This window comes from Melopsittacus undulatus, chromosome 14 (genome assembly GCF_012275295.1).
Source record: "Melopsittacus undulatus isolate bMelUnd1 chromosome 14, bMelUnd1.mat.Z, whole genome shotgun sequence".
NCBI classification, from domain to species: Eukaryota; Metazoa; Chordata; class Aves; order Psittaciformes; family Psittaculidae; genus Melopsittacus; species Melopsittacus undulatus.
The window spans coordinates 3,436,669-3,452,315 of NC_047540.1; the positions used below are offsets into that span (position 1 = coordinate 3,436,669).

Below are 15,647 nucleotides of genomic sequence, written 5' to 3' on the forward strand. Positions count from 1 at the left end.
CTTCCGGGTCCCCTCCGCAAAGCCTTGTGGGACATCCCCACGCGGAGGAGGGCGGGGGCGTGGCCTCTTTGCGTGACGTCAGCACCGCCCCTTCCCCACCGCCCGCGGAGGGAAGAGGGCGGGGGAGGGAGGAGGAGGAGGACGCGCTATCGCTCCGCCCACTTCCGAGGTTTACCCAATCAGAAGCCGCGCTTGTGTGAGTGACGAGGGAATTAGCCAATAGGAGCTGGCGGGGGGCGGTGCCCGGCGGGCGGGGCGGGCCGGCCGGGCCGCGCCTGTCAGCGGGGCGGCGGCATGGCGGCGCTGTACGCCTGCACCAAGTGCCACCAGCGCTTCCCGTTCGAGGCGCTGAGCCAGGGCCAGCAGCTCTGCAAGGTGAGGGGGCAGCGCCGGGCGGGGGGCTGCTCATGCCGGCGGTCACAGGGGCTCCTCGGGGCCTCAGGGTGCTGGGTGGGCATAGGGAGGTGTTATGGGGCTGGAGGTATGGGGGGAGCTGGGAGCGTGCAGTAATGAGGCGGTGCTGAGGGCAGGGAGGGCTGTTCGGGGGTGCTGAGGGGTGCTTGGGGTGCTGGACAGGGATTTATGGGGCCACTGGGGGGGGTTGGGGGGGAGGTGGGTGATGTTCATGGGGGAAGGCGTGGGGGCAACTGAAGGCTTGTTCGAGAGGGAGGCTTGGAGCACTGGGGGATCAGGGATGGTTGGGAGGGATCTTGTGGTGTATGGAAGAAAAGGGGGAGCTCAGGGGCACCGTTTGGGGTGGGAAGGGCAGAGGTGTGGGTTGGGTGCAGGACTCTAGCAGGTGTCCTGCCTGATGGAGGGGTGTGCATGGGGTCAGTAGGGGGTGTGGGGTGTGGGGTGGGGAGCGCTGCACCTCACCCAATGCTGCTCTCCTTGCAGGAGTGCCGGATTGCACATCCCATCGTTAAATGCACTTACTGCAGGACTGAATTCCAGCAGGAAAGGTAAATGCCTTCTGAAGTGGGGGAGCCCAGGGGTGTCTATAGAGCAGGCACAGCAGAAGGATTCCACCCCAGGTTGTTGCTGTGGAGGACTTGGCCGTCTTCAAAGGTCTCCTACACACGTCTGTGGTGTCTTTAGATATGCACTCTTTGCTTGGTTTGGTTTTTGGTCAGTGCTGAGATGCATCTTGCACTGAAGGAGCTGGATGCATCTTCCCACTGGCTTCCCTCTTACCTGATTTCTGGTACCCAAACCTCATTTCCTAATGCGTTTCCTTTAGCTGTGCAAGTTATAAGGAAGAATTGGTAACCCCAGTTGTGTGAGATGTTCTTTCCTATGTGTGTTGGACAAAAACACCTCTGCCCTGCCCTGCGTTAACCTCCTCATCCAGTCACCGGTGCTGAATCACATCTGCTGCCAATCAGCCAGGGCTCAGACTCCTGTATTGGGGAGGACCAGGTGGCATCTGGGGATGCCTTAACTAAAAGCTACCTTTTGCAATAGCACTTTTGGGCAAATTATCCTCAGCCAGGTGGGGATAAGAAACACACTTTGATATCTGAGTCCCTAGTGAAGATGAATATGGTCTCACCACTAGAGACTGAGCATAGGGAGACGGGGATCCTAAACCATGGAGGTTTAATGTTCTTTGGGGAAGTGTTAATGGAATGATCTGTCCTTCTTTTTTAATAGCAAAACCAACACAATATGCAAGAAGTGTGCTCAGAATGTGAAGCTCTACGGCACAGTAAGTGAGCAGCAGCCTCTGTTCCTTTCATCTTCCTCGTCTCTATCCTGCTGCCTCCCAGAGCAGTTTATGGGCTGCTCTGTTGTAATAGCACGACTGATCGATAACATGCAGGTCCCTCAAGGGTGAAGCTTTTACCTTTTTTCTCCTTTCAGCACAGAAAAGAGCAGCTCTGCATCATTTGAGGCCAGGAAATGAGCTATTGGGTAGCCGATAGAAATGAGAGCATGCTTACACAAGCTGAGGTTGCTGCAGGAAGCAGTGCTAAATCTTTGTTTCATGCTTGTCTGGAGTCTGAAAAAGAGATTTGGATTGTATTATAGATTTTCTAGTTATTTTATTGCACTTGATAAATGGTCTGGGTGCTAAATACACTTAGCTGGAGACCAGGGGTCCAACTGCATTATGTCTTGGGTTGCAACAAGGAAATACAAGCTTGGAAGTGATGGGGAGAAGCGGAAAGAAAAATGTATTGGTGTAATTAGAAGGCACTGCTATATTTGCTCTCTGTTCTTGTTTCTTAAAGCCCAAACCCTGCCAGTATTGCAACATCATAGCAGCATTTATTGGAAACAAGTGCCAGCGATGCACAAACTCGGAGAAGAAGTATGGCCCTCCACACTCCTGTGAGCAGTGCAAGCAGCAGTGTGCCTTTGACAGGAAGGATGACAGGAAAAAGGTCAGTATCTCTGTAAAAGGAGGCCAAAAGGTAAAAGGATTGATCACAGTGGTTGTCTGTCCACCCCCTTCGGTATTTGGGACGTAGCCTGAAGGAGCTGGAAGTGTCACACCTCTGCCAGAGAACACATTCCATGCTTCTGCCACCCTTTGCTTCAACAACACAAGTGGTTCTTAGGAGGCTTGAAGCTTTGTTCCTGCAGGCTGTAACCATCCCTTTGTCCTTTGGGATAATGCACTGATAATCCCCATCCTCAGGATGAGACCCTTGCTGTTTGGGTGAGCACCCTGGCCCATGCTGTTCCTTGGCATTGCTTTGAAATCCACTTGAGTTATCCTGTCCTGGTGAATGGGTGCTGTTAGATGGGCTGTAGGCAAAGCCTGGCAGAGGCTGTAGTTAGGATGGAGAAGCTTCTGTTGAGGAACCTTGTCTGCATTGCACTAGCCATGCAGGCTGCACTGCTAACCCTTTCCAGGCACTTCTTGAGTCACTGCTTGTTCATATGTGATCTGAAACCTGAAGTTGCTTCTTGCCTTCACCCTGTTTGGTTTGTGGGCTGAAAACAAGACTCCACATTGCCCCGCTCTCACGTTGCAGGTGGATGGGAAGCTGCTGTGCTGGTTGTGCACACTGTCCTACAAACGGGTCCTACAGAAGACCAAAGAGCAGTGCAAACACCTGAGCAGCTCCTCTCGAGCAAGCCTGCAGGAGAAGGAACAGTACAGCAGGCTCAGCAGTGGCAGCCACTACAACAGGTAACCTGCATGTACAGGGTGAGCAAATGGGGGGCCTGGCTGCCCCGTGCTCCTTAGGTGTGCTTCCTAAAGGAACTGGGAGAAGCACCCACCTTCAGTGATGGGGTTTGGGCTCTTGTTCAGGAGACTCTGGCTAAGTGAGGCTTGGCTAGTTTGCAAAGCCCACTGTGCTGGAGTAGACTTGTAGGCCACCAGTGCTTCAACTTCCTGAACTTGTACATGATTCCAGTTCAGCTGCATTTGTGGAATTCCATGATTTGAAATGGAGATTGGGAGCAGCAGTTCTTCACCTGCCTACTGCTCTGACTGACGCACTGGTGCCTGCTTATTTTTAGTCTCCAGCTAGTCTTCAAGGAATGCATTTTTTACCATTCTTGTGCTAGAAAATACTGGTTTAATGGGCTTAAAGTGGGTGGGAATATTTATCTGCTTCTCTGTCTTCGACTGCAAGTCATTCAGGTTCTGACATCCCATTTCCTCATTTCTTTTCCAGCCAGAAAACCTTATCCACCTCTTCTATTCAGAATGAAATCCCAAAGAAGAAAGCCAAGTTTGATGCCATATCTGCCAATGGTGACAGGTGAGCCTGGAACATGGGGAAATTGGGGGTGGGCTGTCTTGTTTGTGGAATTTTATATGAGACAGTGCTGTGTGAACAGCAGGAAGCTTTCATGCTTGGGTTTTGGGACATTGAGGGGCTGCATTAGCAGCTCTCCAGAACCTGGCAGCCCAGTGTTCCTTGCCATTTAGACATAGATTTGAAGAGGAAATGAATACCTAGTGCCTGGGACTGCTAGGATAGAACCTGCTCCTTGGCTGAGCTCCTTGGAGCCAGATCAGCTCCAGCCTCTCCCTGCAGTTAGAGGGAAAGGGGGGCTCTTGGCTATGCTGTTCACTTGAGCTCTGCAGCCTCTGTGCTTTTGGGGCTGTCAGCCTGGTCTGCAGGGAGGCTGCCTTGGAGGAGAGGATGGAGACTTTACCTCCTGTATCCCTCCTCTGCTCCCAAGCAAGAAGCTTGGCTGGAAAGCATCAGATCCCATCCTGATGTCAGAGTTTGTGCTGGATTGATGCTGGCTGCGTGTGCAGCAGAATGGGAGATGGCAGGAACAGGAAGATTGACATGGATTTTGATTGATTTTTTAATAGTCTTGTACATGCAGATTTTCATTCCTGCCTTTCCTCTCTGCTTCTCAGCGTTCCTTCCTCTCCCGAGATGCTTTGTCCCCCTATCCAGAGTGCCCCGTCCACGCTGGCGCCGTGGGCTGCTTCCCAACAGAGTCTCGGTGCCCACCATTGTCCTGTTTCTCAAGGCACTGACATCCTGAAGTGAGAGCACGAGTTGTTTTCTCCCCTCTTGCCTTCCCTCCTTCCCTGGGAACTGCCTCATCCATGGAAACCATCCCTCTTGATGGATCTCTGTCCCAACAGCAGTGATTTGGGAGCACAGAGCTTAGGCTCATTAGTGCCAAAGTGTCTGTTAGAGCCACTGGTAATGAATGAATCACTCCCTGCCCTGAATGTCTTCTCTTCGACATCACAGACTGCATCTGTCCTATAGATACCATTGACACCTTGTCAGTGGTTGTTCATGTTTGAAATGCTCCAATGGGAAGCAGAACTCATCTGAATTCAGTGCTGGTGGAGCCAGAGCAGAGACTGGAGCTAAGTCCCTGGTAGAACTCATGCAGCCCATTAGTATTGCAGCAGCTTTCCCTCTCGAGGGGCTCCTGCTTGCCTTCTGAGGCTGTAGGACAGCACCAGGTATTGCCATCAGCTCACTAAAGCCTGGGCTAACAACTCATTGGAGTAGCCCATTTGTGTAATACCCTACTGCAAATAGCCATGAAGCAAAAGGTCCCCTGCTCTGGCATCGATTGCTCAGTCATTCATGTGCAAACCAGGAGCCTGTCTGAGAGGAATCAAATACCTTCCTTTGCTCTTGTTGTGAGCCTGGCTCCTGCCACACACTCTGTTTGATGACTCCCAGTAACAAACTGTGGGTAATTTTAGCAGCTCCTGAAGAGCTCCAGCAATGTGCTGTAGGAAAGGCAGGCTGCAGCTGCCTCAGATAGACCCAGGGCTCTGCTTCTGGAGTGCAGTAAGAATGGTGGCTCAGTAAGTGGCGTTTTGGAGTTGCTGAGTAAGGGGTTGTGAGGTTGAGAGCCCCCAAAACTCTTTCTTCTTGCACCATTATGTAGAAGATTGTCCTCTCCAGAGTCAGCCTGTGTGTGGAGTTAGGCTCTGCTGCAGCACAGCGTAGCCTGGAGTGGGGTGAGACACAACCAGCACCTCTTCACTGCTCACATCAGCTGTACAGCACCTTCTGGCTCCAGCCAAATGTCCAGTCCACACTGGATAGGGCTTGGAGCAAGCTGCTCTAGTGGAAGGTGTCACTGCTGTGGCAGGGGATTGGAACCGGATGAGCTTTAAGGTCCCTTCCAACCCAACTCCTTCCATGATGGAACAGTCGTTTTGTTCCTTTTCTGCTCAATAGAGAAGCAGGTGTCTTTGGAATTGCTCCTGTTTTCCCTCTGCTTCCACTGGAAGCAACAGTAGCTCATCTGTGTGCTTCAGAGACGTGTATTTTATCCTGCTCGGACATGGGGAGCAGTGGCCCCCTGACCTATTCCAAGGGGCTGTGCTCACGTATGTGACAGGAGGGGCACCCTGAGCCCACTGTCACCCACTCATGGGTGCAGACCCAGGGGCAGGCACCAGCTCTGCCCGCAGCTCCTGAGTGCTGGTGACCCTCCTGTCCCTTCTCCCCACTGGGTGGCAGGGCTGGGTCTCCTCTTCCTAGCTCCACAGGGAGCTTGGCAACAGCAGCTGCCAAGGAGGGAGCTGCTCCTGCTGGAGCTGCTCAGGAGGGAAGTGGGAGCATCTCTTTGTCAGCCCAGGACACGCAGGAGGGAAGCTTGCTTGGGTGTCAGCAAGAGGGAAGCAGTGGGGAAGCTCTCTCCCTGTGGAGGCTGGGTTTTAATCTCTCCTTTCCTTCTCTCTCCTCCTCAGCGTATTTGCACTGAGTGGGAAATGAAAGCTACTGTTAGTAACAGGCTTGCACACAGGGAGGTGCAGAGCACCCACCATCACTGTGCACAGCCTGCACTTGGGAAACTCAGGAATAGTTTTGAAATGGAAGGATTCCCTGCATGTATGAACCTCTTGTGCACTTAAGAGCTGCCCAGCATGAGCAGCACAGTGATGGACCCAGAGACCTGCCATATCTCTCAGCATCTGTGGTGCTGTCCCTGCTTAGCTTCCCCTTGTAGCTCCCCAGCACAGAGGTGGAAAGAGCCTTTCCTTCTGCCCCATCCTTGCTGATGAGTCCAGTCAATGTGCTTCTAACCAGAGAATGGGTGGCTTCCAGACATGCTGAGCAGCCAGTCCCCTCTGCCTTGGTGGCCACATGGAGCCTGGAGGTGTCTTGACAGAGGCAATGACTGAAGTTCAAGCCATGCCCTCCCCAGCCCACTGCAGCTTTAGAGCTGAATGCAGGCTTTAGGACGTGTTGACTTTGGAGGCCTTCGGGTAACCCTGGCTCTTGATCTTTATAGCAGATCTTTATATTACCTATATAGGCCTGATAAGGGCCAGACTTGAAGTCATCTTCTAGGCAAAGCTTTGTTCTTTTATTGCTGTTGCAGTTTAATTCAGCAGTTTCAGGTGTGTGTGGCTGGGAGGGTACTGCCCTTTTAACACACCAACAGATAAAAACCAGCTTTACAATGACAGCAGTCAGGAGCAGACAGCAGGCAAAGATCAGGTGAGCTCTCTGAGCCTGTGGCTGCAGCTTATCATATCTTATGATGTGAAATAGTGCACACTGCAAGGCTCTGTGTGGCTGCCCAGGTCACTGCCTGCCATGCAGGGGGATGTAGGGATTACCAGGGCAGGTGGGTGACTCGTGTCCAGGTAAGTTTTCAGCTGGTTCCTTAGGGTTAGAGTGCCTGGTGGTGTGTAAGTGCAGCTGTTTCTCTTCCTGGAGAGAGCCTTTCCTGCTCTGAACTCGGTGAGGTTTTGCTGTACACCCAAGAGCAAAGAGAGCTCCTCAGTGTTTGCATGAAGCTTCATTAGCTTCATTCCTGTCCTCAACTCCTGGGTTTGAATAAAGATCTGGACTGTTGGAATGGTTGCAGCAGACACTGGCTGATGGTCACCCATAGCAGCGCTGCGTCCCTGCTGGCTGTGCAACAGCACAACTTGATATAGCACATGAAATCCCTGTTCCTTGTGTTCCTGTGGCATCCAGAGCAGGGATACAGGTACCACCTGTGTTCAAGGAGCGGCTGGAGGACACAATGTGTCGTGAAATGATTCCTTTTCTCCTTCAGTACCCTCTGGGAAGGGTTTCCCTGCCTTGGTGAAGAGGAGGGTTGTGATGAGAGTCTCTCACTGTTCTTGCTGCAGCTTTTCTCCAGACCTGGCCCTGGACTCTCCTGGCACTGACCACTTTGTTATCATTGCCCAGCTGAAGGAGGAAGTGGCTACTCTAAAGAAGATGCTGCACCAGAAAGACCAGATGATTTTGGAGAAGGAGAAGAAGGTACAGCCCTTGGCTTGCTCCCCCCATGTCAGAGGCTGACATCTTCACACAGATCACACACCAGTGGAGTCTGGCTTTATCTTGGGAACGGGCAAGAGAGTTTCTGCCTGCACTCCCCCAGCATGTTTCTGAGCTCATCCAGTCTCACACAGTTCCTGCAGGGTGCATGGGGGTGAAGGCATTAATCTCTTCTTCCAGCTCACTTGCTCCTGATTGGTTTCTTTGCAGATCACCGAGCTGAAAGCTGACCTGCAGTACCAGGAGTCGCAGATGAGGGCAAAGATGAACCAGATGGAGAAGACACACAAGGAGGTCATGGAGCAGTTACAGGTGACAGCTTTTTTGTTCTCATTTTCTGAGCTCTGCTGGACCCAGGAGTGACTGAGAACAGTCACTTGTGAGCTGCTGCACACACAGCTCTGCTAATGCTCCTCAGCCCTGTCCTCTCTGTCCTGCCAGTTCTGTAGCAGGCTGCAGTGCATTGTAACCCCTGTTTATATTCACCTTGCTGCTCTCTCCTCGTACTCTATAGTAAAGTTGAGGGGAACCATCAAACTCATTTTAGCTACTGCCAAAATCAGGTTTGAACCTGTTTCTCCAGACTGTAGAACCTTTGTCTGCCCCCCTCTTAATGTGATTTATGGGACCAGCAACCAGAGAGAACAAAAGCTCAAGAAACAACTGGCAGTTCCTTTAGCACTGCATCTCTGGAGGCCAAATCAAGCAGGTTTGAGGGAACAGGGAGAGCAGGATTCCTGTCATGGCCAGGGAAACAGTAGGCAGACAATCAGCATGAATACCCTGTGAGCCACCAGAGAGAGCAGGTCAAAGGGGAGCTGGTTACAGGGAAGAAATCAGACACAGGAATGAACTTTGCACCCTTGAATTGCTCTGGGGGATGGAATGATCTCAAGCCCCAGCAATGAGAAATAGGAGGGGCTAAGACCAAAGGCTTATATTCCCCTGGAGCAAACAACCCCTCCTCCAGCAGCACACACCCAAGTCACTGATCAGAGTGGGAGATAGGTTCTGTCTGTGTGTGTGTAATGTGCAGAGGGCTGGATGTGCTTCCCATCCTCGTGAGCACTGGTGGGCTGTGCTTGAGGGGCTGACAGAGCCACTGATCTGTGCTCTTAGCGATCCTGTACTGCCTGTGTCAGCCCTGAGCTCTCTCCCCCCTGTTTGGGTGTCCAAATACGCCAGTTTGGAATAGACACTGCTATTAGCACAAACCACTTTTTGCTTGCTTGGCCAGGAGGTCAAGGGCTAAGAGGGAGATGAGCCCTCCTTGCAGTGCTTTCCTGCCTGGAATACATTCTCTGTTGTGTCCCAGTGTTTTCCTTCAGCTGGTGTTGACTGAGGCTCTGGAAACTTCTCTTCACTGATGCCAAATAAAAGTTCACATCCTCTCAGTGTACTGAAGGTGCCTTGAAGTGTTCCTATGATTCACTGTTAGAATATGCTCTTGCTTTGTCTTTTTCTTTCCATGGGGGGAAGCAGGAGTTGCCTGTATGCTTCCAATCTGCAGGAGACAAAAGAAGCCGCTTTACTGCGTGCAGCACTGGAGCAGATGGTTTAATTCCTTTTTACATAGTCATTCATTCACTGGGAACTAATACAGAGGACATGTATCTGTCTTCACACAGGTTTTACCTCTTACCCTACAGCTGGAGCATAGTTTATCATAGGCTAGAAGATTATGTATTTCCTAGAATAGAGGAGAATGAACTCCAAAGTCTGGTAAAAGGGGCTGGAAAGCCTTGTTTGTAACTTGATCTGAGTTTTGATTAAGTGCAAACCAGAGTAAGTTACTACACAGTGGTGCTCTCATGGGTTTGCAAAGCTGGTAGGGATGCAGGACTACCACTTCTTGCTTACAGCAGTGGGACACGAGGGGAAAAGGGTGGAAGAGCCTTTTCTAGGTGCTTAGAGATGAGATGCCAGACTTGAGCTCGTGCTGTGGTGCCGCAGAGCCACATTCACCTCCTTTTTCATCTGCCTGCTTGAAGCCAACAGCTTGTGGCCAGCCAGTTCTAGGAGCCCAAGGACTAATGATGATCCATTAAATCCCCATTTTCACTGTGTTTCCAGGCCAAGAACAGAGAACTCCTGAAGCAAGCAGCTGCCCTATCGAAGGGCAAAAAGCCTGAGAAGTCGGGAGCAATAACCTCCCCTTAGAACCAAACCCCCAGTGTGGGAGCTTTCCCCAGCATTAGCCAAGGACTCTGGGAGACCTGCCTGATGGCTGGAAGCCAAAACCTCAGTGTGGTCCCTCTCCCCCTGCTGTGGACTCGATGGAAACGCCTGGTGTGTGTGTGTTGCCTTTCAACAGCATCCTGAGCGTGGCTGGTCCCCATCTATCTCTGTTGACTACCAGCCTGGTACCACGGTGATCCATGGTGAGAGGTCCCAGCCATCCTAAATATCTCTTTCAGTTCCTACCACTGCCAATCCTTTCTATTAGCAACGAGGAACCTGCTGCATTAGAGACTTTGCTTGGTTCCCAACCTGCTGCTGTGAGGCAATAGCCGTGGCCAGTCGGGAGCTGCATGTGGTGGGAGCTTGGTTTCCCTTCAACTCTTCCCTTTTCAAAAGGAAGCTGATAAATCACCAGCCCGACAGACGTTCCTGGAACATTGTGCCACTGCTGAGAATGTTTGATCCAGCTCTTTTTGGAAGATGCTCCCAAAATGGGGGCTTTGTATTTCTCTTGGAAGGGGGTTTGGGTTTGTTTCTGGGGTTTTTCTTCTTTTCTATGGAGAAACCAAACTGGGTTGTGTTTTCTTGTTTTCTTCCAATAGATTTCAGGGTGGGAGTCAGAGTGTAAGGATACAGACACCCCCTTCCTCCTGGTTACTTGGTGACCTGTGGGGCTTCGATGACTTCTGCAGCTTGGTGTGATCAAGCATCTTTCACTTTGTTTCTTTATGAAAGGAGCATCCAAGGCTTGGCTGCATGGGTTGAGCTCCCTTCCAGCTGCAGAAGCAGGGTTTGGATGAGGACAGGGCTTCCTCAGGAAGTGTTCTGTGGGGCTCTCCAGGGCTGTTCCTCACTGCTGAGCAGAAGCCAGCGAATCAAAGGGCTATGAAAGCTCCCTGGAACAGGGATGTACTTCTCGGAAGCAGCCCAGAGACCACAGACCCCTCTGAGGTGAGCACTCCCCATGCTCTGCCTCTTGGGGTGCAGCTCCTCAGCATCCCAGCACCAGTCAGAGCATGAGGAGCCATGTGTGGGGCCGGATGCAGAGAGGAGGAGTAGGAGATGGAACCATGGTGTGATGCTGAAGGTGGATAGAGGGAGGAGAAACCTTTTTGATGCAGGGCTTTTATGAAGCTCTCACTCAAGCTTGTAGTGATTGGGTTTTCCCTGTTAAAGGTGACTTTACTCAAGGCACTTTTGGGGATGATGGCTCCCAGCATGGAAGGAGCATGTTGAACATCCGACCCAATGCCATGGGCTTGGTTTTGGTTGCATGGGTTTGTTTTGAGGTGAAAACAAGAAGACAAAACTGAAGCTGTTGCCCTTTGCCAGCAGGGAAATACCACCCCAGATTTTCTACTTCACATCTTCTTAGGATATGAGGTGCATTGGTGGGGCTTTTTTTAACTGGGGGCTTTGCTTTTTCACCTCCCTCGGGGTAAAAGAAGAGGGAGAAGGGCCCTGTTGTATATACGATGGGGGTTTTATAACTGTGCTGAATGGATCATGCACTCGAGTAGCTGATGATTTGTAGTCAGAACATCGTTCCTTTGTATGTTTGTACTAATGGCGATTTTCAACGGGATGCTTTGATTTGTACAAAACTCTTTGGCGACTGTAAAAGTGTTTTCAAAAGGCCTCATCCGTGTCTCAGACTTCCTCTTTACCTGCAGGAAAACCAAAGCACCTTCCCCTGCCCACAACTGCTTTAGCTCCTGGTGGTCGAAGCACCCAGAGCGTTGCTTTGGGGTCTGGTTGTGTTTGGGACCGAGGTGGTGGGTTTCTGTTGTTTGCTGCTTTCATTTCCCTCTTTAAACCCTCCTTATGAGGCTGTTGCTAGGCTCCTTGTTACTTGGTTACATCCAGCTTCTCAGGACCCATCCAGCTGCATCCCACGGGATCTGGGCTGTATTTTCTTCCCCAAGAATGAAGGCAGAGCATAGAAACAAGAAGCCAGGAGGAGAAGGGGGGATGCAAGGGAGGTGAGTAAACACCATGTGAAGTCTTCCCCTTATCCCAGCCCCAACTCTGGAGGAAAACCAGAGGTTTGGGGTTTGTTTCTTAAAGCTTCTCCTTTCCCAACACAAATCCAGGAGTGAAAACCTCCTGGAGAGTTCAATTTGGGAATGTCCCTGTTCTGTGGGAGCTGCAGGTCAGCATTGGGTGCTTTCCCTGCCTGTTTACACCAGGCAAGGACCTGCTGTGTCCTTGGACGTCTGCTCCCTGTATTGCAGGGTGGGGAAAGGCAAATCTCAGCTCTCCTGTGTCAAGCCCTGCAGCCTCCCATTGTTTCTGCAGTGCAGGGTGATGCCTTCTACAAGTTCCTGTGCCAAAAACCAGGGCTTAATGCCTTCAATCAGGGCAGAACCCTGTGGGGATACACAGGGAGAGGGTTCCAAACTGCCCTGCTTCATCCAGTGTGTCCTTCACAGCGTGTCACTGAGCTGAGCCTTAAACCTGCAGCTTTCAGCAGCTCCTCATCCCTCCTCTTCCTCCTTGTGCTTGCTTTCAGGTGCCTGGCTGACAAACTGCCCCTTGAGAAGGTGAGCTGGCACCTTCCTGCTGCTGCCTGAGCGTGCCAGCAGTGCTTGGTGCTTCCAGGGTGCTTTATCTCTGCTGAGCACAGCAATGGGAATGGGCCCAATTATCCTGCTTTACAGCAGTGCAGGAGATAGATGAGAGCTGATGTGCCAAAGGCTGAGCTCCGACGCAATGGGGAGAGCTAGAGCCAGGCAAAGAACCTCTTGCTCCAAGCCTGGTGCCTCTGAGGGGCTTCTTGGTGTCTGCCATGTGGAGCTGCAGGGAGATTCCAGCTGGATTCAGGGAATTGCTGCACTTTCCAGCCAGGCATTGGGTAAGAAATGGCTGGCTTCTGCCTTTTCCTGGTTTATAGGATATATAGAGATACTCAGTTCGGTTTGGGTTGTGATTGCTTTATTCCAAAGCTTTAGGAAAACACAGTTTTAATAGTAACTGAACACACCTAAATAGGACACACTGAGCTCAGCCACTTGCTAGTAACCAAATCCAGGTAAAAACTGAGATCCAGGTTTTTCCCCCATCCCAATCCTTTCAGCTGAGCTGATCTTTGGCTGTGCCTTGCCTGAAGCTCGGTGTCTCTGCGGTGCTGAGCTGGGGAGCTGAAGGTGCTTGAGTTTGCAAAGCACTTCCTAACCAAGAGGATTAGATTTTAACCTGGCTTGTCTTAAGTAATTGCTTGCTTAAATATCTCCTTTACCATCTTGCAGGGCCCCTGGCAAGGATCTGAAACTCTTTTGCAGCCTAATAGCATGTACCTGCAGCAGAGCTAAACCTGCTCAAGCAGAAGTCAACTGACTTAACCAGCCTGGTAATTACTTAGCACCACATTCCCTTCCATTCCTCCCTCATTGCTGGGCTTTTCTGGGAGCACTGGGGCCAACAGGCTTTAAAATGGGCTTTAAAGAACCCCAGCACTGAGGATCTTTAAATCCTTTCAAGCTGTAGTAAGTGTTGAGTTGTAGCTGAGCCAGGAGAGGAGAGCAGCAGCCTTGGGCTGGAGATGAAGGGAACAAACTGGCAATGAGAGCTGTTCCTCTGGGATGGAGTTTTCCCCTTTTTCACAGGACGTCCATGAAGAAAACTCAGCTGCCCTTTGCCTTCTTCCAAAGGGAATCTCCAGAGCTCCAGGAGTCCAAAGGTGTTTTGGCTGTAAACCCCGTCCTTACCAGTTCCAGACCAGCTCCAATGTGTTCAGTCCCTGTTCCCAGAGCACGTGGAGATAGTGGCTCCCTCCTATTGCTATTCCCAAAGCTTCCAGAGCAGTGAGGATCACAAACCTGTAGGAACCATTGTTTGTAAGGTATTTATACTGCAGAAGACATGTCCGTCCTCCTTTGGGGTAGAAACAGCAATGGAGCAGGATGCTCCCGTTGACCTCAGAGGTGCTGCAGTGCCAAAGACCACATTAGCAATGACCTCTATGGCTCCAAATGCTGCAGCTGCAGAGGAATCCTCCCCACAAATAGGCTGGGCTTCCTTCTGCCAGCTCCCCAAGGCTTGGTGCTGGTGGGTTTGAGGCTGTAAGTGGGGAGGTGTGGGGTGACCAGCCATGGGGGTGATCCAGCTCCCACATCTTCCTACAGGAGTGGGGCATGTGAAGAAGGGAAACACTTAATGATGGGTATCTTATCTGCTCCAGGGGCTCCCTATGGACAGTCCCTGCGTGGTCTCTGCTGCTTCCCTTTGTCCTCAGAGTCCAGGCTGGCCAAAACCGTCCCAAACAGTTGTCCCCAGTCAACCTTGCTGTTTGCTCTAAGGTGACTTAGGTTGAGCAATAGGCAGTAAAGGAGATATTTAAGCAAGAAGCTTAGCTTCCTTGCAGCTCCTCAACCCAAGCGAGACTTGTCCAGTCAGCGTCTCAAGCACTGTCAATCCCTAAGGAATTGCTGAGCTGTCTCTTGTTTCCTGTGATTGATGGTGCTGGGAACAGGGTGGTTGGGTTCAGCTCTTGGGTTTCTCTCTTGAGGAAATGTTGCATCTCCTTTGTCACCCTTTTTCCAAGGAATATTGCACTAGGCCTCGCTGGAATGCTGCTGTGTGCCCGGGATCAACCAGCATGGAGAAACCCTCCTCCAGTTGTATTTCCTTGAGGAGCAAGTGGGCAACAGAGCCTGGAGCACAAGTCTGAGGAGGAATGGCTGAGGGACCTGGAGAAGGCTCAGGGGGATGTTATTGCTCTCTACAACTACCTGACAGGAGGTTGCAGTAAGGTGGGATCAGTCTGTGCTCCCAAGGAACAAGGAATGGGACAAGAGGAAACAGCCTCAAGCTGCATCAGGGCAGGTTTAGATGGAGATTTGGAACAATTCCTTCCCCAAAGGGTGCTCAGGCATTGGAACAGGTAGCCCAGGGTAGGGCAGGAGTCACCGTCCCTTGGAAGTCTTCAAGTCCAGGTTGGACACAGGGGCTTGGAGCAGCTGCTCCAGTGGAAGGTGTCCCTGCCCTGGGTGTGCTTCAAGGTACCTTCCAACCCAAACCATTCCAGGATTCTGGCACCCATGTGGGAGGGTGCAAACCCTGATGCTCATTGGCCAGGATGGGCTGACCTGGGGCTGTGGAACAGATAGGATTAATAGTGTGCTGCTCTGCTCTTGCTCCCTGCACCAGTGTGCCAGCTCCAGGGAAAACACCCTCCTGGCACAGCCTTTGCTGTCTTCTGATGGGATATTTTTATATGGGATACTTGGCAGCATCTCCAGCTGGATCACTGCCTGGGGAGGTGAGCCCACCTCTCACCACAGCCCTGTGGTCCCTGTGGCCATGTCAGCGTGTCACCCGCGTGTCCAGAACCTTCGGGAGGGGGGAGAGAAGGGGGAGAACAGAGACAGCAAAACACCCCCATAAATAGCAGCAGGGTATTGGGTATCTGAGCCGCGCCGGGAAGGGGACAAGGACAAGGAGCAGCCGTCCAGGGGGCATCTGACACTCCTGGCTCCGTGTGGAGTTCATGCCATGCTGGGTTAATGGGCCGGAGCTCGAGCCCAGAGCTGTTTCCAGGCAAATCCGGAGTTGTTTGTGCAGCAATTCCCATCGGCTGGACTTTGCCATGTGCAGGCTGTCAGGCAGCAGCGTCAGGCAGCAGCAGGTTGTTATCAGTGCAGCCGTCGGTGGCTGCCCACGGGGGGGGGGATGAGGGAGGGTATTTTTTGACTTCTTTCCTTTTTTCTTGGCTTTGGGCGCTGTTATTCCAGAGCATGGGAGCTGCAGCTCTTGGGTGGATGA

The 15,647-nt window shown here is 51.7% G+C and overlaps 1 protein-coding gene and 1 long non-coding RNA gene across 3 annotated transcripts; both read left to right on the forward strand.

The window, feature by feature from the left end:
• Positions 1-251: 251 nt before the first annotated feature.
• Positions 252-11,526, forward strand: FAM76A (family with sequence similarity 76 member A). 2 transcript variants are annotated; one of them, XM_034069181.1, is made up of 10 exons: positions 252-375; positions 898-962; positions 1,654-1,708; positions 2,235-2,387; positions 2,985-3,142; positions 3,636-3,722; positions 4,337-4,468; positions 7,550-7,685; positions 7,914-8,015; positions 9,777-11,526. In XM_034069181.1, the coding sequence occupies exons 1-10, from the start codon at positions 295-297 to the stop codon at positions 9,861-9,863; spliced, it is 1,056 nt and encodes a 351-aa protein (XP_033925072.1). In that variant the 5' UTR covers positions 252-294; the 3' UTR covers positions 9,864-11,526. The 2 variants fall into 2 exon arrangements, with proteins under 2 accessions (XP_033925072.1, XP_033925073.1); XM_034069182.1 differs by lacking the exon at positions 4,337-4,468.
• An 886-nt stretch (positions 11,527-12,412) lies between these two features.
• Positions 12,413-14,736, forward strand: LOC117436968 (uncharacterized). The gene is made up of 4 exons (XR_004550257.1): positions 12,413-12,738; positions 13,133-13,233; positions 13,535-13,725; positions 14,428-14,736. It is a non-coding gene; the product is annotated as an uncharacterized lncRNA (long non-coding RNA).
• Positions 14,737-15,647: the final 911 nt, after the last annotated feature.